Raw genomic sequence first — 20,041 nt, 5'->3', positions numbered from 1 at the left:
CTGCTGGTGAGAGGGAAAGCTTCCCCAGAATAAAAATAATCTGCCTTTAATAGGCTCAGCCTTAATCTCAGGTTGGTCAGATGCAGCAGAGCAGCTCCTGGAGCCAGGAAGCATTAGGTCTTGGCTTAACGGAGTACATCCTGCGGTGCCTGTGGAAGTGCATGTGTCGCCAGCCACTCCCAGACCACGGTGGTGGTGGAACCTGCCGTATTGTGGAACGTGACATGATCCAGCGCTGCGTGATGGTGCTTTATTTTTGCAGCCTTGAATTCCCATGGAGCATTTCATACTGCTGTGAGCGATGGTGGGCTGCCAGAAATGCCAAGAGCAGATGTCTAAGTGGAACCCTCAGCTGGAACCTCCTGAGCTCCAAAACTGGAATTATCTTTTGCATTATTGTTTGGGGAGGGGAAGAAGAGGGGTTTATTCTACACTGTAAACGCATCTGACTGGCGTTTCCTTTGTGCCCACCCTCCCCGGGGTTGCTCTGAAAGGGCTCATTGTCTCCTTCGTGGCTTGTTTCGGAGCAGCTCTTTTCAATGAGGGGTTATTCATGGTCCAGTCTTGAATGAATGTTTCCTTTGTGAAGCTGTCTGAGGGAGACCTGAAAGGGGCTTGTGTGTTCAGGGCAGCCATTCCCCACTTGATGGGCCATGATAAATTGACTTAAAAATGTAAACAATAAAAGCAAGCGGCCTAGCAGGAGCCAGCGCTGTCAGCGTGAGAAGAGGGGAACATGTTGTTGTTCAAACCTCTGAGAGGAATGGGGTTGTTCTCGTCGGTGCCCCAGAGCAATTAAGAGAGGTTCCAGAGGATGTGTAGGCAGGATGGCTGTGGCCAGAGGAATGACTTTAAATGACACAAAATGACGTATTTTGTCTCTTTCTATCCCAATCAAGCCAGTTCAAGTTACAGCTGGTGATGACGGTGATTATTCTGTGCCTCCCAGTAGTGAGGATCCCACAGATGTGATGCAGTCTATAGTTTTGATGCATTAGAGGGCAACTGAATCCTACTTTTTCCCCTGTGGCTGAACCTGAATGCTGCTGTGCTGTTCCAGGGCCTTTGGGCTGAGGCTCCTGTTGTGCCTTTACCATGAGATAATGGAAGTGTTGGGATTTTAAGAGAATCTTCATCTTAAACTCATGCTTCTCCTAGCGAGCCAAGTGGCTGCCTGGCTGCAGGTGGCTCTGATGTATCGCTTTTAATCTTAAACACCTGCATAAGGAGTTCCTGATCTTTTAGGAGGGTGTGTTTGCTTCTCAGGTGCATCTCATTTTTCCAGAGCCTTCTTAACTGCAGCAGGTGTGGATTTTCAGCTGTGGTGGGAGAGTGGAAAGGCCCTACTGTTCCTCCCTGACTCTTCTGCTGCTTGGAGGCTTTTGCTGAGAGGTGAGGAAGAAAGAGCTGGAGGAATGTGTCTGTTTGCCTATCAAATGGAAGAAATGTGGAAGGGTGGATGTTCAGCCAGGTGTTTTGAGCGTGGAGGACTGTCCGAGCTCTGTGTTGCTGGCCCGTTTGCCAAGGTGCCATGGGTAACTTCCAGCCCCCCGCAGCCACCCGAGGGAACACGTGGGCATGTCCAGCAGTTTCCCATCGTTCTATCGTCGACTGCCACCTCTTGATACTGGAATATTGGTGTTTGCCTCCAGTTCTACTCTGCTCTCACGAGACCTCACCTGAAGCCCTCAGCACAGATCTGTTGGAGCGAGTCCAGAGGCAACCACAAAGATCTTCCAAGGCCTGGAGAACCTCCCATACAAGGACAGACCGAGAGCGATGGGGTTCACCCTGGAGAAGAGAATGGTGCAGTGAGTCCTTAGAGCAGCTTCCAGTGCTGGGAGGGGCTCTTGATCAGGGGGTGCAGAGACAGGAGGAGGGGGAAGGGTTTTCAGCTGAAAGAGGGGAGATTGAGATGAGATTTTAGGCATAAATGTTCTCCTGTGAGGGTGGGGAGGCCCTGGCCCAGGTTGCCCAGAGCAGTGGTGGCTGCCCCATCCCTGGAGGGGTTCCAGGCCAGGTTGGATGGGGCTTGGAGCCCCTGATCCAGTGGGAGGTGTCCCTGCCCATGGCAGGGGGTGGCACTGGATGGGCTTTGAGGTCCTTCTTCCAACTCAAACCATTCCATGACTGCAGCTCCAGCCCATTGCCCGGTTTACTGTCTAAGGGAGCAGTTGCATTGTTGCGCTGAGTTGGGTTGTGCAAGAAACTGCAATGTAGCTTCATTTAGAGCCTGTGCTGATTAACGGGCACCTAATGAGCCGCTGCTGCCTTCTGCGTTGCTGCAATGAGCATCTAAGGAGTCGCTGCTCCACTCTGTACCGATGAATGGGCACTTAATGAGCTGCTGCAACCGTGAGCTGCTGCAGCGGGCACCTAATGAGCTGCTGCTCCGTTCGGGGCTGATTAACGGGCACCTAATGAGTGTCTGTTCCGTTCCGTGCTAATTAACAGGCAGCTAAGGAGCTGCTGCAACCGTGAGCTGCTGCAACGGGCAGCGAAGGAGCCGCAGCTCCGTTCTGTGCTGATTAACGGGCGGCTAATGAGTCTCTGTTCCGTTCCGTGCTAATTAAAGGGCACTTAACGAGCTGCTGCAGCCTTGAGCTGCTGCAACGGGCAGCGAAGGAGCCGTAGCTCCATTCCTCGCTGATTAACGGGCACCTAATGAGTGTCCGTTCCGTTCCGTGCTAATTAACAGGCAGCTAACGAGCTGCTGCAACCGTGAGCCGCTGCAACGGGCAGCGGAGGAGCCGCAGCTCCGTTTCCCGCCGATTAACGGGCACTTTCACGAGCTGCCGCAGCTAACGGGTGCAGCTCCGTTCCCCGCCGCTTCACGGGCACTACGGAGCCGGCGCTGCCGCGGCCGAACGCGCCCCCGAGGCGGGGCCGGGCTGCGGGGGGGGGCGGCGCTTCTCTCCCGGTACCGGCGGGGCGGGGATGGCCGGGGCGGGTCCCGCCGGGCGGGCGAGAGGCGGCGGGGGCAGCGCGATGGCCGGGCGGGCGGCGGAGCCCATGCCCGGGTACGCGGAGCTGGTGCGGCGCGGGTTCGGCAGCGCGGCGGCGGCGGCGCGGCGCTGCGGAGGGTGCGGCTGGGAGCTGGCGAGCCGCACCTGGGCCGAGAACGCGCACCTGGGCTGGGCCGAGGTGCTGCTCTGCGCCCTCGCGGCGCTCGGCTGGACCGCGCTGCGCAGGGAGGCGGCGGCCAGGCTGTTCAGGGTCAGTGCGGGCAGCGGCGGCCCCGGGGGAGGGGGGAGAGGGGGGGACTGGGGAGGGATGGGGGAGGATGGGGAGAGGGGGAGAGATGGAGAGATAGAGGGATGGAGATAGAGGGATGGAGAGATGGCAGTGGAGGGATGGAGAGATGGAGAGATGAAGACATGGGGGACTGGGAAGAGATGGGGTGGAGAGATGGAGGGATGGAGAGATGGAGGATTGGGGAGAGATGGAGGGATGGAGAGATCAGGAGCAGGGAGAGATGGAGGGATGGAGAGAGGAGGGGAGTGGGGAAGGATGGAGAGATGGAGGATTGGGGAGAGATGGAGGGATGGAGAGAGGAGGGGACTGGGGAAGGATGGAGGAATGGAGAGATCGGGAGCAGGGAGAGATGGAGGGATGGAGAGAGGAGGGGAGTGGGGAAGGATGGAGAGATGGGAGGACTGGGGAGAGATGGAGGAATGAAGAGATGGGGGACTCCAGAGAGATGGAGGGATGAAGATATGGGGTCTGGGGAGAGATGGAGGGATGGGGAGTGGGGAGAGATGGGGGATTGGGGAAGGATGGAGGGGTGGAGAGATGGGGGACTGCGGAGAGATGGGGAGCAGGGAGAGATGGAGGGATGGAGAGATGGGGAGATTGGGGAGAGATGGACTAAGAGATGGGGCAGGGAGGGATGGGGGGACTGAGGAGGGGTGAAAAGATGGGGGGGGAGGGATGGGCAAAGAGGGGGGGATACCAGAGAGGGATGGAGAGTAGGGATGGAGAGACTGGGGGGTCTGCTGGCACTGGGGACCACTGGGGAACTGGTAGCACAGGGAGGAGGGATGTACCACTCGCCTCCATCTCGGGCACATTGTGGGTGACTTGTATGGGGAAGCACGTTCTCCTTCCCCCGGAGCTGCATCCGGGAGGACTGAGCGCCCCTGCTGCACCAGAGGGTTCTCCCCCATCCCCTGTTCCCTTGGCTGCATCTCCCCTTTAGCTGCCTCCTAGGAGGGGTCGGTGTCTCCTTCCACCGCCTCCGTTGCATCCTAGGAGAGGCTGACGTTGTCATCTGCCCTTGGCTGCATCCTGGGAGTTATTTCTTCCGTGGGGCCAGGTTATTTCTTGCATGGCGGAAGGAGAGGGCTACACGTCTGTGTCGTTTGTGGTTTGAACGAAAAATGTCCTTCCCCGCGTTCCCTTTGGTGGTGCGGCGGGGATGGCTGTACTGCAGTGCTGGGCCAACCTGCTTCAGAGCTTGGGGGATGCAGGGATGCAAACATCTGACCCTCACGGTCTCCCAGCGGGTTTGCCGGCCGTTGTCCCCTCCTCATTAGTACAGCATTTAGTAAAGGACAGGATGAACAGGACACCCTGAAAGTGAAAGACAGGCCCGTTGGATTTCTTGCTGTGAAAAGCGTGCGGAATGAAACGCGTGCTCCCCTCTCTTTCTGATGGCTCAGCCCTAGCCAAGGCGATTTCTTACACGCTGCTTTCCTGGAGAGATGCTGTGCGCTCTGCTCTGCCATCGCCCTGGCCTTGCAAGGCAGGAGCAAGAGAGATGCAGTGTTTTGGCTCAAGGGACAGTCCTCCCCAGCTTTTGGGGACACGGAAACTATCGTTGTCTCACGTACCATGAGTAGCTGCAGGAGCCCGTGTGGTTCTCTGCGGCTCCGTGGTGCCGAGCAGCTCCCCGGATCCCTGGGTGAGCGGCTTCCTTCGGAGGCTGCTCTGCACACTGAGGGCAGCTACATCGCATCCCATCCTTAGGCTGTCGGGAGTTCCTGCTGCCCTCTCTGCCCCATCTGCTGCTGAGCCCCTTTGGCTCTTCCTTTGCTCTTCAGAGCTGTCTCTGCTTATCTGGTAACACGAGGTGGATCTTGACCTTGCGCAGGGTTCCAATCTGAGCCCTCTGGGGTCATTGGAAGCTGCTGAAATGCTGTGCAGGCAAGGGAACGGGCTGCCTTTTTATATAAGACCAAATTTCTCCTCGTTACCTGCCCCCCCGACTGCCGGCGGCTATGGATCGGCAGCGCCCGGGAATGCTGGGACTGAGTTGAGCGAGGTTGGAGGTAACCTTAGGGTTGTTGTGACAAAGTGCAGGTGATTTCCTTTGCGCTCCGCTTTCTCCTTGCGTGAGGCTCACCTTTACACAGCGAGAAGCGATCAGAGCGTGAAAAAAGGCTCTTTCCGCTTGGTGCCCTCGGAGGATGCTCGGCAGCGAGCGCCGAGGTGTCGCTCCCATGGAGAAATGGGTCACGCTTGTAACCGCAGAAGGGCGAAGGGGGTTGGTTGGTTGATTGGAGCCAATTCTTGTGCCTTCATCTGCATCTGTTATAGAGGGATGAGACGCGTACCGGGATTGCGATAGCATCATTTTTTTCCCAGCTGAGAGGTGGAGGGGAGCTGGTACGGAGAGACAGTTCTATTTATGTATTTTTTTCAAAGGGTCTGAAGCTTTTCTCTGTTTTTTTTTTTGTTTTTTTTTTGTTTTTTTTTTCTGCTGGATTTGCCTTTGGAAAAGCTGGAGGTGGTTGCTTTCATCTCTGTTATTTAAGGAATCAGTTTGTATTGCGTGGTTGCTGTGCGGACAGCGATGGAATGGGTCATTCAGCAGCAGGGAAAGGTTTCATCGCTCGGAGAGTGGGGAAAAATGACCCATTTAACCCTCTGGGAGGAAACTTTTCCCGTGCTCAGGACTTTGCTTCCCACGCAGACTCAGAGCATCCTTCCTCAATTTGAATCTCTTCGTGTTCCCTGCAAGAACTGAAACACTCCAAATTATCAAAATGAATCCACTCGGTGTCCGGAGAGTGCTACCTTCCTGCGTGTTGCTTATAAATAATAAATCTTTCAGCTTTGATTGTGGTTCTCTGCGTCTCAGGAGGAAGTGACTCTTACCACAAGGCCTTGAAGCTCGGGGCATAAAGTGCACCTCATTTAGCTCTGGCCGTGACCGCTTCTCTGAGAATCGAGTGCGTTAAAACCATGAGCCTTTTCCTGTGCCGTGCGTGGCCCTATTTTTATCCGTGTGACCGAGAGAATAGGAGGAAGGCTCCTCACTGTCTTCTGGGACCACAGCAGCAGCATCCGAGACCATCCTGCAATGCACAAAAGGTCTCGCAGTTGGGTTGAAGGAGCGGTAAACGTTGTGTTTGTGATGGGAAGAGGTTGGTTGGGATTTAGAAGCGTGGACTTTGACTTGTTGCAGCAGATAAGTCAATGCCTGTGCATTAGATGTGATTTTCCCATTGCCCTTGAAGCGAAGATAACTTTTGGTCCATTGCTTCTTCACAGAAGCCTCATTTGCTGCAGATCCAGCAAGGAGTTGTTTTGGTGGTAGGAAGGATCCCACTTACCTGAGGAAACGTGGCTTACTGGGTAGGGCAGGACCCCAAAGTCAGGTGTACGGGGAACACCGCATCCCTGAGGGCCGTATCCTCCCTCTCCGGGAAGCCTGAGCATCTCTTGGTCCCTTTGACTTCTGAGTGCACGCACTTGGATGATGCTCAGGGCACGTCTGATTCTATGAGCTCACTGGAGCCGCCTCCAGAAACGCAGACTGAACCGCTTCCAGGTGAGCATTCCCACCCCACAGAGCCCCCCTGGTTTGTTTGCCCCCCTCGTGCTGCTGGGGGTGTCTGAGCTCCGTTGGTCACTGAAAGCCACCGCCCATCGCGTGCGCCCTGCAGAGAGCGTGGCTGCAGCCGGGCTCAGAGTTGATTAAAGAGCAGCAACCTGAGCATCTCTGTGTTAGTTACACATCCTGGAGCGCCGCTGAGGCCAAGTGGGAATAATACCCACCCAAGTGGGAATAATAGCAGGCAGCTCTATTTGGGAAAGGCTGGGAGAATCCTGCAATGGTTTGGGAGGGAGGGACCTCAAAGCCCATCCAGTGCCACCCCCTGCCATGGGCAGGGACACCTCCCACTGGATCAGGGGCTCCGAGCCCCATCCAACCTGGCCTGGAACCCCTCCAGGGATGGGTTCCATGCTCAAAGGTGATCCAGGGTGGTTGCAGCCACTCTCAGCCCTAAACTACTCCAATCATCTTTGCTGCTGGGAGTTAAAGTCTGCAAAGGTAGCTCAGTGCAAGTCTGTAAGGGGGCAAAAACCTCATTCTGGATCAGAGTTGCCTCTGGAACTGGCGACGTTCCTCAGGTATCGCCTCCACTTCTGCCTTTTCTCAGCAGTGGGGAAACGCGTTCCGGTTTTGGCTCAGGCACTACTCGGTTTGCTGTTGAAATCCAGAGGACATTGCAGTGTCCTCTGCAAGGAAAAGCGTTTGCTACGTTGAAAAATGTGCTCTGGAATGCAGGGTTTCTAGGAGAGCGATGCCGTTTAGCCCCGGGAAGGATGTGGGAGCTGGAAAATGAGGGTCCTTGTTATCCCTTTCAGTGATTTACGCAGCTTTTCTCCACCCTGGGGTATCGTCAAGAAGTTTTTCCAAGTCTGAGCGCTGTCTTTGTGACTCGAGGGGGAATTATTGCTGTCCCCAAACCCTGCCACCATCTCCGCTGGGAGCAGCGGACACCGGCCGAGCCCAGGGCTGGGAGAAGGCTCTGCCACACCGCCCTTTCTCCGGCTCATCCCGCTGTTTGAAGCCCAAACTCTGGAAGCTGAGGGGGAGAAAGCCACAACAATGGGCCCTTTCTCCTCCCCGGGAGGGAGGGAGGCCGTGCTGCCACGTCTCGGCGCGGGGGCCGCTCGCCCTGGGCCGCTGTGTCAGCGCGTCGGCATGAGGCGCTTATTCAGCCCCCGCAGCGCCCCGTGGGCACCTCCGTCTCGTCCTCAAAGCGTGTTCTCTGTCGCGTCTCTCTCTTTGGGGGTGAACTTACTAAAGAAGAAATGACGCCCGTTGGTTCGGTGCTGTTGTCACAGTGCCTTTTTGTAGGTGGAATCGTAGAGTGATTCTCTTTAATGGTTATATGTTAATCTGGAAGGTGTTGTCCAGAGTCTAACACAGCTTTGTGGTGTCTTAACCGCTGTACGGGCAGAGAAACTGAGGCACCGAGCGGCTCCCTGCAGGCTGCGGGGATGGAGCAGCGCGAGCTGGAGCGCATCACGCTGTGCTCAGTGGATTCCCCTTTCTGCCCGGGTGTCCATAGGGCTCCAGGAGACTCATTCCTTCAGGTTTAGAGAGCAGCGGTGTTTTCCCGGGTCTTTCCTTCCGCAGGGTGTGTGCCCCATCCCTGGGGTGGCAGCTGAGCTGGATATGGAGGGGAAGGCCACCAGCGTCCTGGCGGGGATCAGCTCGGGGAAGGGATCGTCCCTCTGGACTCGGTGCTGGTGAGGCCTCGCCTTGAATGTTGGGCTCAGTTTTGGGCCCCTCACTCCAAGAAGGACTTTGAGGGGCTGGAGTGCGTCTGGAGAAGGGAACGGAGCTGGGAAGGGGCTGGAGAACAGGGGCTCTTGGAGCTGCTGAGGGACCTGGGGGTGCTTAGGCTGGAGAAGAGGAGGCCGAGGGGAGACCTCATCGCTGTCTACAAGCCTGGAAGGAGGTTGTGGTGAGGTGGGCGCTGGGCTCTGCTGCCAAGCAACAGGTGGTGGGACGAGAGGAAATGGCCTCAGGTTGTGGCAGGGGAGGATTAGATTGGATGCTGGGAAAAATGTCTTCACTGACAGAGTGGTGAAGCCCCGGCAGAGGCTGCGCAGGGCAGTGGGGGAGTCTCCATCCCTGGAGGGCTTCAAAAGCTGTGTAGATGTGGCACCTGAGGACAGGGTTTAGTAGGGACGGTGGGGTTGGGCTGACGGTTGGACTGGATGAGCTGAGAGGGTTTTTCCAACCCTAATGATTCTATGAAAGGCACCTCCGCAGCACTGAGAAGCCGCACGCGGGGCTACGGGGAGCTGTGCCGCCGCAGCGGAACGGGCAGTACCTGCCGGTCGTGGCTTCCACGTTTGGAACGGGAGCTCCGCTTGCTCCTCGTTATCGTCTGCACTGAGTAAAAGCTGGTGTAAAGCTGCCAGTTCGCTGGGCTGGGGCTGCTCCGTGTTCCTCCAGGGAACTCGGCGTGCCCGGAGCAGCCGGGGCACGGCTGGGGTTTGGCCAGGCTCGTGGCTGGGGAGGGAGCAGAGGTGATGGGGGTGGTCTGGGGGATACAATTCTGGGGTGACCAACCTCAATTCATAACCCATCCCTGCGAGCCTCCAGGCTGCTGGAAGGGCTCGTGTCCCGCTGCTTTACCCCGTTGTAGATTTACGGACCCTTGGCTGCTTTCCTCTCGTGCCGGAGGCTGCAAAAAGGGAGCGAGCATGTGTTTGCTTTTTGCTGCGGGTATTTTTTTTGACGCTTCAGCTGAGCTGCAGGCAGCGATAGTTTCCATTCGGTTTCTCTTTGCAGCTCCCAACGGCTCTCGCGGGGCGCTCTCCCCCGGCTGCGCGGGAGCAGTCACGTCCCTCACCCCACTGCGTTTCACGGCTGAGTCAGAAGACGCCTGCGATGGTTTTTGCGTGGGGGGAGCGAGGAGGAGGAAGGAAGAGCGGATCGCCCTTTAAGCGAAGCCCCATTACATCACTTGCCAAGAGCCTTGGGCTCTTTCAGCCGGAGCCAGATCTGCTGTTCCCACCGCAGCACCCGTCACCCTTAGCAACAGGCATCTCGGCACCGTTGCCATGGGAACGGCAGGCGGGTAGCGGGAGGACATCCCTCACCCTGCATCTCCCACCCAGTGGCGGGGGCTGCTCTGCACCCCCCTTGGCTCGCGCTTCCCTCTGTGAGCACCCCAGCTTCTGGGGGGCCTGGATTTGTCCCCCCAGCCCCTCGTGTGGGTCAGGGCTCTGGGACATCCCTGTATCCAAAGCCTGCTCCCCCTTCTCAGGGCTCAGGGTACACCTGAGGTGCTTTTGAAGGGAGGAGGAGGGCTCTGTGCAGGGCTCAGCATTAACCATACGTGCAGTGAGGGCTCAAACCTTGCTGAGCATCGGCCACCACGAGCTGGAGTGGGCTACCCCTTCCCTGGTTTTGCTTTTTCTGCAGGCTGGGAGCTGCTGCCGTGCCTGCAGTGGGTTCTCCATCGCAGCGAGGATTTACTGCGCTGCTGCGGTCTCTGCCGAGGGTCTGCGTGCCCACAAAGCGCAGCGGGTCTCGGCACCGTGTCCCTGCCCCACGGGTGACGTTCTCGCCGTCAGCTCTGCCTGCCTGGGGTAGAACCCCGCGGTCCTTCCCCTTTGGCAGGTGGGGAACTGAGGCGCAGAGAAGCAGCGAAACGACTTGGCTGGTGATGGGCAGCGAGGCTGCGGCGCGGATTTAAGGCTGAGCTCAGCATCCTAAATTGAGCCCCAGCTGAGAAGGGCAGGAGCTCTGCAGCTCGCTGTCGTGGTGAGCTGACCCCGTATCTGAGACGTTTCTCTGCTCCACTGTATGGAGACACAAATAATTCATGCTTTCTGGGCTCAGGACTTTCTGTCTCTACATTATTTATTCATCCTTCAAGCATCCTTCTCTTTTTCCTCCTGTGGCTCCCGTTGGAAGGAGCCTTGGCAGCAGTGCGTTCCTGCTCTCGACGAGGACGGCCGTGGTCTGAATACGAGATGTGTCGGCAAGGGCAGGACTGTGCTGCTCCGGCTGGAGGGGTTCCAGCACCTCAGCAGAGCTCTGTAGGGCTGAGGCTTCCAGATCTGAACGGTGCTGGGAAACTCCCAGCTTAGAACAAAGCACTTTTAGGCTGGGACGATGCTTGGAGTGGAATTCTATGAAAACCTGACGCAGAGAGGGGCTAAAAGCCAGGCCAGCCCCTGCCTGGGGACAGCTGGGGTCTTAATATAGCTTTGAGCATCGCGGAGCTGAGCGCCGGCTGCAGAAAATGCTGACCTGGGCCAGGATATAGTTACTTTGCAGGCATTTTGTTTTCATCTCCTATGAGCTTATCTGGTCTCTCCCGTGGGAGCTCTCGGCCGGGGGCCTTTGGGTGTTATCTGGGTTTTAGGCAGTGATGATGCCCTCTGGACCCCGACCAACGCTCCCCCGTGCTGGCGGCTCCCCGGCAGCCCCCGCCGAGGGCTGCGGAGCTCGCCCGGGCTGATACGGCTCTGTCATTCTTGTGATGAGAAGCAGAAGTGGTGCCTGGCGTTGCTCAGCTGCCACCGAGGGAAAACATCCATTCCTGGAGCCTCTGCTGAGCTCAGGAGGCGCTCGGCATGTGGCACGTGTTCCCGAAGGCCAACCGTGTCCTGGGCTGCATCAAAGGAAGCGTGGCCAGCGGGGCGAGGGAGGGCATTCTGCCCCTCTATTCCTCTCTTGGGAGACCTCATCTGAGGATTCAAGGTGCAGCTTCACCAGGGGTTGATCCCTGCCCTGCTCCCACTGGCCACCCCACGGCTGATCCAACCGATGGATGCTGTTGGCTCTCTTGGCCGCCGCTGCTCATGTTCACCTGCTGTCCACCAACACGCCCAGGTCCTTCTCTGCTGGCTACCGTTCTGGCTGTGCTTCCCCAAGCCTGGAGCATCCAATGGGGCTCTTGTGGCCCAAGTGCAGGACCTGGCACTTGATTTTGTTGAACTTCACCCAGCTGGCCTCAGCTTATGGATCCAGGCTCACCACATCCCTCTGTAGAGCCTCCCCAACCTCAAGCAGCCCTCCTGGAGCGAGGGTGGGGGAGCAGTGCCCAGGCTGGAGATGCGCACCCCAGGTTTCTGCCTTCTCCCTGTGGCTTTCCGGCTTTCCCCTGGGATGGCCGGGAGGTTCTCAACCCTCCTGTTTCTCTCTTCTCTCTCTCAAATCTCTTTGCCCTCTCTGTTCGTGCTGTAAAGGCAGACGGAAAACCAGGGTTGGTGCTCCTGGGTTTGCCCTGTCTGGTGGCGTACGTGGGGCTCGAATCTCTTGGAGCTGTGGTGTCGTTCGGCCCCGTGTGACGATGTTTCTCCTCTCTCCTTGCAGCCCTTCGGGGAGTGGTGCAAGCTGCGGCCGAAGGATGCTGCTAAGATGCCTGAGAGTGCCTGGAAGCTGCTTTTCTACACGTTATCCTGGTCATATGGCATCTACCTGCTCTTCTTCACCGACTACCCCTTCTTCTACGACCCACCCTCCGTCTTTTACGGTACGGTAGGAACCAGATGGGTTGGGATGTCCAGGTTCATAGGATATCTGGGTTGAAGAAGGGAGTGGGAGTTGGGATGAGCGAGGGAGAAGCCTCAACCCCTAAACTGCCTCTTCTACGATGCTGTGGTTGCAGAAAGGGCCCACCAGGCTCTCTCTGCTCATTCCGTTACAGAGAGAGGCACCTAGTGGCTGTTGCAGCCAGGGCTCCCCAGCTCCCCGGGGAAGGGAGTTGAGGAGTTAAACCAGTAGAGAAGCAAATCAAGGTTTCTTCTTTAGATCTAAGAGGCCAAAGGTCCTCTTCCAGCCTTTGCCTCCTGTGAGGTCCTGAAAGAGAGGACCTGAGCCCAGCGAAGTGCTGGAGCTGCGTGGGGCAGCCCTGGCTCTGGCTTGCTCCCCGCTGTTTGCACTCCTGTCTCTCTGCTGCTGATGGCATCTCCGTGCTCATGGCTCTTTGTCTCACCCCAGACTGGAAGAAAGGCATGGACGTGCCCACGGACATCGCCATCGCCTACCTGTTGCAGTGCAGCTTCTACGGCCACTCCATCTATGCCACTGCCTACATGGACACGTGGCGCAAGGACTCCATTGTGATGCTCCTCCACCATGTGGTCACGCTGACCCTCATAGCCTTCTCATACGCTTTCAGGTGAGGCCCTCTGCCGTGTGCCTGGGCAGCGCTGGGCAGAGTTAGATGAGAGATTAGGAAGGAATTTCTTCACCATGAGGGCGGTGAGGCCCTGGCCCAGGCTGCCCAGAGCAGTGGTGGCTGCCCCATCCCTGGAGGGGTTCCAGGCCAGGTTGGATGGGGCTCGGAGCAACCGGATCCAGTGGGAGGTGTCCCTGCCCATGGCAGGGGTCGGGACTAAATGGGCTCATCTGGACGTCTCCCTCCCTGCTCTCCTCTTTCCCAAAGGTACCACAACGTGGGCATCCTTGTGCTCTTCCTGCACGACGTCAATGACGTGCAGCTGGAATTCACCAAGCTCAATGTCTACTTCAAGCACCGAGGGGGAGTCTATCATCGCCTCAATGACATCATCTCCAACATCGGCTGCCTCACCTTCTGCATCAGCTGGTGAGTTTGCCTCCCTGCCCAGCCCCGATCCCACTTCTAAACATCTCTGCCGGCTTTTGGAACCCCTCCCCGATGCCTCGGGGTACCCCAGCTGGGTTTGCATGGGAACCAGCCCTTTCAGAAACTGCTTGGGAAGAGGTTCCTGCAGCGCCTGACCCCATGCTGGGCTTGGAATCCTTCTGTAGTCACTTTGTCTGTCACCACAGAAGTGCCTGTGAAGTCTTGCTTGAGGCGAGACAAATGACCTCAGGGGAGGAGGAGCCCTTTCCATTTTCCCACTCCCTTGGGTTTTCTGCAGCGAGAAGCAGTTTGGCAAGAGGGGAACGGAATGGGGCTGTCCCAGATTCCAGCCTTGCTGCTCCTCTGGGGGCAAAGCAGGAGGGAAAAGAGGCGAAGCATAGAGCTGGGGAACTGGCAGGCGGTCACTCCTCGCTTGTCCCTTTGTCCCCTTCCTCCCTCTCCGTGGGCTGCCCTGGAAGGCAGAGGTGGCAATGGGAGCCTTGGGATTGAGGGGAGCTTCTCAGTGATGAACTAGGGATGCACGGGACTAAAAACCTTCCAGCTCTATTCTTCTCCTGTCCCTCATCCTGTTGAGAGGATCTGTGGTGCAGAGCTGCCTCTGTGCCCTGAAGAAGCCCTTTTCCTGCCCTGTGGCTGGTGCCAAGGTTTTTCTGCCCATGGGAATTGTGTTTTCCCTTCGGTAGCTGCCCCTTCCTGGGGTCTGTGGGGAGTCCTGTCCAGGGCCAGGCTGTGAACCCAAGCCAGATGCCAAGAGGCTGTGCTGGCTCTCGTGTCTCTCCTGGGATCCCCGTGGGCCGTTAAACCCACCCTGCTCCCTCTGCCCTGGCAGGTTCTGGTTCCGTCTCTACTGGTTCCCCCTCAAGGTGCTCTACGCCACTTGCTACTCCAGCCTCCAGGTGGTTCCTAATATCCCCTTCTACTTCTTCTTCAACGCTTTGCTCCTTATCCTCACTCTGATGAACATCTACTGGTTTCTGGTGAGTAGGGGAGCTCAGCAGCCCCTACGCTGGCTTCTCCCTCCTCTGCTGCTCCCGCGTCGCTCCCGCTGCCGCCCTCGGAGCCCTGGGGGGCTGCAGGGAGGGAGGAGGCTGCAGAGGACTTGCGGGATGGCTTGGAGGAGAGGAGGAAAAAACAGCAGCGCCTGGAGGACTCCTCTGTGCCGCAATACGGACCTTCTCGCACCCCAGGGAGGGACCGATAAGAGCAGTTGGGGCGGGCTGGGACTTGTCCTGGGTGCGGACGCTCTGGCACGCCACGAAGATTTGGGGAGGGAGTGGAAAGCGTGGACATGGAGAGCTCACACCAGCGAGCTCGCCCCTGGGCAGCGTCCAAGTTCGTGTTCCTGCGGGGGTGAAATCAGTTAAAGCAGTTGCAGGATTGCTGCCTCCACCATCTGGGGGTCACCAGCCACGTGCCAGGGCTTTGGCCACCCCAGAGGGATCTGCCCTGTCCTTCTGACAGTTGAGGACAGCGGAGAAAGGTCCCACTTGGCCAACGGGATGAGTCGGGTGGGTGGAGCTGCTCGAAGCCTCGGCGGCGTTTGGCTGACAGTGTCTCTCCCCGCAGTACATCGTCCTGTTCGTGGCCAAGGTGCTGATGGGGCAGATGCAGGAGGTGAACGATGTGCGCGAGTACGACGTGGAGGACAGCAAGAAAACCACAACGGCCAAGAAGAAAGAGGCTGGACTGCAGCTGCCCAGTGCTCTGAAAGAAGGGTACGTGGGCAGGGGGAGTATCATACACGTAGGGCATCGCTGGGCTTGGAGAACGGATGCTCCAGAGCCCTGGAGCCACTGTCGAAGGCTTCACCGCTGGGCTGGAAGGCAGAAGAGCGGAATGCCTCAACATCACGGGCAGGTGTCCCTGCCCACGGCAGGGGGTTGGAACTGGATGGGCTTTGAGGTCCCTTCCAACCCAACCCATTCCCTGATTCTATGAAATTATCTGTTAGGACAGGCCTGACCTCAGCAGGGATTTGCGAAAGCGAGGGAGGGAGCATCGGTGCGGAGGCCGAGCCTCACCGCTGTGCTCTCTTTCGCAGGATGCACCTGAAGAATGGACTTGTAAAAGCCAAGCGGTTATGAGGGAAGCGCGGCTGCTGCCGCCTGCGCAGCCTGGCTGGATCTGGGGACTGACCCGGGACCCTGCACTCAAACCCAGCAAATGAAAGGCACAAAGGACTTCATCCCCGACACCCCTTCGTCCCCTGCCCGGAGCCAGGGAAGAGACGCCACGGACAGGATCTGGCCCCTCCCAGGCCTTCACCTGATGCTGATGTGTTTTCCGTAGCCGGTCCGCGCGGGTTCGGTTGGTGGCTTTGCTGGCCCAGGTAGGATTTGGAGCTGGCTTTAGGTGTCCTGGTGCTTCTTCTGTCACTCCATCCTTCGGCTGTTCTCAGTCCCTCTGTGATTTCCCCTGTCTTTCTTGTTGGAGTCTCCCGCTGACCCTTCCTCTGACCCGGCATCAAACTGGGGAGGGAAATGTCGTCTCCTCCACCGGCAATCACCGTCCCGGGCGAGGGGAACCCACAGCCAGCTCTTCTCTTGCTGCCAGGCAGGGACTGGAGAGGTGACGCTGTGCACCTCGGAGCCTTCTCCCTCAGGAGGGGTCACCAACACCGAGCTGCCCACGGATATCTGGAGGCACAGCAGTTCCCACGCCTGGAAACCCAACCCTGGAGCAGTATTCCAGCCTCCTGTCCTGCCGGATGAGGGCCAGGAGATTGGATTTGCTTTAAAAGCTTATCTAAGTCTTAAGAGTTGTTGAAACAGCCGGTCCTGGTCCTGCAGGGCTGCGTCCGTGCTGCGGTTCCGCAGTCCCTCACCCCACATCTGTGCCATTGCGGTCGTCGCACGGGGTCAGGACCGTGGGCGCGGTGGGCACCGTCCCGGCTGGGGATCCCGGGCGTTAATTCCAGGCATCAGAGGGGGGTTAATCAGTGAGGTTTTTTCTTGTTTGTCTGTCACGTCGACTCAACCCCGGGCGCGTTGTGGGAGCTATGGGGAAAGCTCTTCGGTAAACAGAAAGTGCCGAGCGGAGGCACGGGCTGTCGCCTTCTCGCTCGGCATCGCCTGGAAGGGTTTCGGAGGGGAGCATCTTGGTGCTTTCTTTCCTTGTCTTCCAAGCGGGATTTGCAGAAGGAAATGAAGGGAAGCGATGTCCCAGGTCTCTGCTCAATCCTAGCAGAGCCGGGGCAGCAGCGGTGGGTGACGGCGGCGCCTCGACAGTGCGTGGGGCGAATTCTATAGTATCGGCTTGGCCAGGCTCCAGCATCGAGCCGGGTAACTCGTTAGCTGGGTAACTCGTTAGGCAGCACTGTGTGCATCATACCGGGCGTGCTGGCTGGGTTCTGCTGTGGTGGTTTGGAAGGGGCTGTGCCAAGGGGGGTGTTGGGGGCTCGCTCTGGCTGCCCGGGGCAGGGACCCCGCGCGGGTGGGTGCTGCCATGGGTGCTGCCATGGGTGCCGATGGCTTGTCGCGCTGGCCCCGGGGCTGTGTGGTTTGTGGGCAGGGCGGTGTGTGCCGCAGGGAGCCGAGGGGTTTGCAGACTGGGTGTGTTGGAGGCTGATGGCCTTGAGAGAGAGGTGTGGGATGCTGGGATGGAAAAACAAAAGCTGGTGTGGGAGGAGGGAGCAAGAGAAGACCCTGATCTGGGGATGGGATGTCCGCAGCGGATGGGAACGATGCTCAACTCACCGGCAGCTTTTTTGCGGGAAGAGCAGCCTCTTCCCTGCCACCGAGGACTTTGTTGGACCTTGATGATGTGGAGATGTGGGAGAGATTGTAGGAGCTCTGAGGGAGGAGAGTGACTGCCTTCTGGCCACACAGCCTCAAAGGGTTAACAGGTTCCAGGGAGCCTGGTGGGACCATTTCACACCCTCTGCCCAATCCTGGGAATCCCTTGGTGCTAATGGAGCACTAACCAGATCAAAGGCTCCCATCAGGCCACCGACACCCCCCTGGCCCCGTCCTTGGGTCCCCAGCCCAGCTGCTCTTTGTCTGGGGCAGGACAGCAGAGCCATGGGGCTTCTCCCCAGCTTCAGGGCCACCCTGGCCTGGGCTCTCCTCAGCCTGGTTCTGGGGATGGAGCTAAGCTTGCAGGAAAGTTTACTCTTAAAATCCTTGGGTTTGAGTGCCAAGCCCAGCCCAAAAAGCCCTATTCCTGTGCCATCTGTGCTCTGGCGGATCTTCCAGCGGAGAAAGACGGTGCCTCCTACAAACAAAGACCTGGTAGATGCCTGTAGGGTAGAGGAATTTAATGTCCCTGGGAACATCATCCGCGTCTTTGCTGACCAAGGTACAGAAACGCTGTGGTTCGGGTCCTGCCTTTTGGAAGCCCCTCTGATCTCTGGGCTGGGAGACTTTGTTCCAATCCTTCCTTTTCCATCTCTCGGGCGTGGGTAGGAGAAGCTGGGGGAGGACAGGGCGGCAGCCGGGATCGGTCCCCAGGAGAAATCACTGCTGTGCAAACTCTAGTCCCTCTGGATGTTGCAGATAATTATTTATGGCTTAGAAATGAGGCAAAGCAGCAGAGGAGGGTGGGGAGATCCGTCCTGGAGTCCCCTAGGGCCATCCAGAGGTGCTGCTCGGATCTTGGGTGCTGGGCTTGAGCCACTGGGCTCGCGGTGGTGACTCCTTGGGCTGTGGGTGCAGCGAGGGAGCGCAGCGCCCAGCTTTGGGCAGGGATGGGAGGCTCAGCTCTTTGGCGGTGTGTTCCCCTCCTCCTTTTTGTCCTCCTGCCTCCGGCTGACCATGCGACACATCTGGCTGCTCCAGCCTGTGGCCTCTCTGGGCCGTTCTCACTTCCATGGGAACTGTTTGGTCGGTGTCCTCCAGGTCTCAGGACACCAGGGAGCTCATTTCTCTTGTGATTCCAGGTTTCCGATGGAAACCGAGGGCTGGCCAAATGAGGCAGCTTAGCAGTTCCCTCAGTCTGCTGCTGTTTGCCCTCCTTCCCCCTCCATCCCAACCCCTCTGTGCTGGAGGGAGATATTTACAGCTGGGGAAAAAACAAGAGGTTAAGTAGCATCAAAATGAGATGGGGGGAAAACGGAGACGTTAAGTAGCATCGAAATGAGATGCTGGCGCGGCTGCAGCACCCAGTGCCGCACCTCCAGACCTTTCCAATAGCCCTTCCTGCAGCTTTGGCATCTCGACCGACGACTGCAGGCTTGGCCGCCCGCCGCTCTCAGCCCCATCTTCCTCTGGCTCTGCAGCCAAGAGCTTAAATTGGATCGTGGCCGGCGTAAGAGGGTTCAACCACCTCCACCTCTATTTCTCCTTCTTTGTCAGGCTCCTTCATTCATAGCGGGCAGCCCCAGAGGCTGCTGTGCCTCCAGAAGCGTCTGTACTTTAATCTCTCCGTGCTGGAGGAAGGTGAGCGCTTGACAATGGCTCAGCTCGAGATCAAATTCAGCCACAACTCCTACCACACCTCCAGCCAGGGGCAGGTTTTTGAGCTGAGGCTCTACCAGACCTCTCAGCTGTCTCTCCGAGGGATGTCCTCCCACGAGCACAGCCGAAAGCTGCTGGTGGAGCAGTCCTTCGCCCAGCTGCACAAGTCTCTTCTCTTCAACCTGAGCGGGGTGGCCAAGGACTGGAGAACCTACAGCAGGAATCTGGGCTTGATCCTGGAGATCTCCGTGAGCGATAGGGACGGTGCGACAGCCCTGATGAGCGAGGGGCTGCAGAGCCTCTGTGCCGGCATCGACTCCTTCCTGGACACCTCTCTCCTGGTGGTGACCCTCAGCCAGCAGCAGTGCAAGGCTTCCAGGAGGAGGAGAAGCGCTCACCACCCCCCGGTCACTCTGAGCAACCTCTGCAAGCCCCGGCAGCTTTACATCAGCTTCAGCGACGTTGGCTGGGAGAACTGGATCATCGCCCCGCAGGGCTACATGGCCAATTACTGCCTGGGCGAGTGCCCCTTCCCCCTGACCGCCGAGCTGAACAGCACCAACCACGCCATCCTCCAGACCATGGTGCACTCGCTGGATCCCGAGGGGACCCCCCAGCCCTGCTGCGTCCCCGTCAGGCTCTCCCCCATCTCCATCCTCTACTACGACAACAACGACAACGTGGTGCTGAGGCACTACGAGGACATGGTGGTGGATGAGTGCGGCTGCAGATAGCGGGGAGGTGCGGGGCCGAGGGGGGGAGCGATTGATGGAATAAATCCAAGTGTGTAAAACCCCTGCTGTGCTGGTGTTCGGGGAGTTTCCCCGTTGGTGCATCGAGTGGCAGAGCTCCTTGTGCAGCCAGGGAGGAGGTCTGGCACAAAGGGATCGTTCTTGGACTTGTGATTGAGTAAGAGCTGGGTGCTTGGCCCTCGCAGCCGCCCTCTGCCAGCGGGGCTGTTACGGGATTATGATCAAGCCTGGCGCTGGTTGCCTGCTCCGTCCTCCGCAGGCGATGGCAGCACCAGGCTGTGAATCCCCGAGCTGCTGCGGGTGCCCGCGAGGCACCTGGTGGGAGAGCAGCAGTTGGGTTTGTGCTTTGCAGCTTTTTTTGGCTAAAACACTGCAGCTTTCTCGGCGCAAAAAAGATTTTTGATGGTGAGATGATGCTTTGGTGGAGCCGTGGCCCAAGGGGGAGGCGGCTGCGCGAGAGGGGGTTCTGGTTGAGGAGTAAGAGTGTAAAGCAGGGGGATGTGGTGACACCTCGTCCCCTCCCAGCCTGCTGTAAACAGTAAATAATTTACCTCATTTG

General features: G+C 58.1%; 2 protein-coding genes across 2 annotated transcripts; both read left to right on the top strand.

Moving 5' to 3' along the window:
* The first annotated feature begins 2,939 nt into the window (after positions 1 to 2,939).
* Positions 2,940 to 16,663, top strand: CERS1 (ceramide synthase 1). The gene is made up of 7 exons (XM_054050090.1): positions 2,940 to 3,216; positions 12,080 to 12,239; positions 12,707 to 12,887; positions 13,155 to 13,316; positions 14,167 to 14,314; positions 14,904 to 15,052; positions 15,379 to 16,663. Exons 1-7 carry the CDS (start codon positions 2,989 to 2,991, stop codon positions 15,419 to 15,421), a joined length of 1,071 nt encoding a protein of 356 aa, XP_053906065.1. The 5' UTR covers positions 2,940 to 2,988; the 3' UTR covers positions 15,422 to 16,663.
* A 330-nt stretch (positions 16,664 to 16,993) lies between these two features.
* GDF1 (growth differentiation factor 1) lies at positions 16,994 to 19,768 on the top strand. Its single transcript, XM_054050092.1, has 2 exons — positions 16,994 to 17,633; positions 18,629 to 19,768. Exons 1-2 carry the CDS (start codon positions 17,357 to 17,359, stop codon positions 19,462 to 19,464), a joined length of 1,113 nt encoding a protein of 370 aa, XP_053906067.1. The 5' UTR covers positions 16,994 to 17,356; the 3' UTR covers positions 19,465 to 19,768.
* Positions 19,769 to 20,041: the final 273 nt, after the last annotated feature.

Source organism: Cuculus canorus, chromosome 27, assembly GCF_017976375.1.
Source record: "Cuculus canorus isolate bCucCan1 chromosome 27, bCucCan1.pri, whole genome shotgun sequence".
NCBI classification, from domain to species: domain Eukaryota; kingdom Metazoa; phylum Chordata; class Aves; order Cuculiformes; family Cuculidae; genus Cuculus; species Cuculus canorus.
The sequence above is the reverse complement of the archived record's forward strand: the minus strand, read 5'-3'. Positions and strand labels throughout refer to the sequence as shown.

What these genes read in the sequence shown, in the direction of transcription:
- GDF1 (XM_054050092.1), top strand. Translation starts at nt 17,357, where the DNA reads ATGGGGCTTCTCCCCAGCTTCAGGGCCACCCTGGCCTGGGCTCTCCTC. An exon ending in CCGCGTCTTTGCTGACCAAG is followed by an intron (nt 17,634 to 18,628) that starts GTACAGAAACGC and finishes CTTCTTTGTCAG; the next exon opens with GCTCCTTCATTCATAGCGGG.
- CERS1 (XM_054050090.1), top strand. Translation starts at nt 2,989, where the DNA reads ATGGCCGGGCGGGCGGCGGAGCCCATGCCCGGGTACGCGGAGCTGGTG. An exon ending in CGGCGGCCAGGCTGTTCAGG is followed by an intron (nt 3,217 to 12,079) that starts GTCAGTGCGGGC and finishes CTCTCCTTGCAG; the next exon opens with CCCTTCGGGGAGTGGTGCAA. An exon ending in CCCAGTGCTCTGAAAGAAGG is followed by an intron (nt 15,053 to 15,378) that starts GTACGTGGGCAG and finishes TCTCTTTCGCAG; the next exon opens with GATGCACCTGAAGAATGGAC.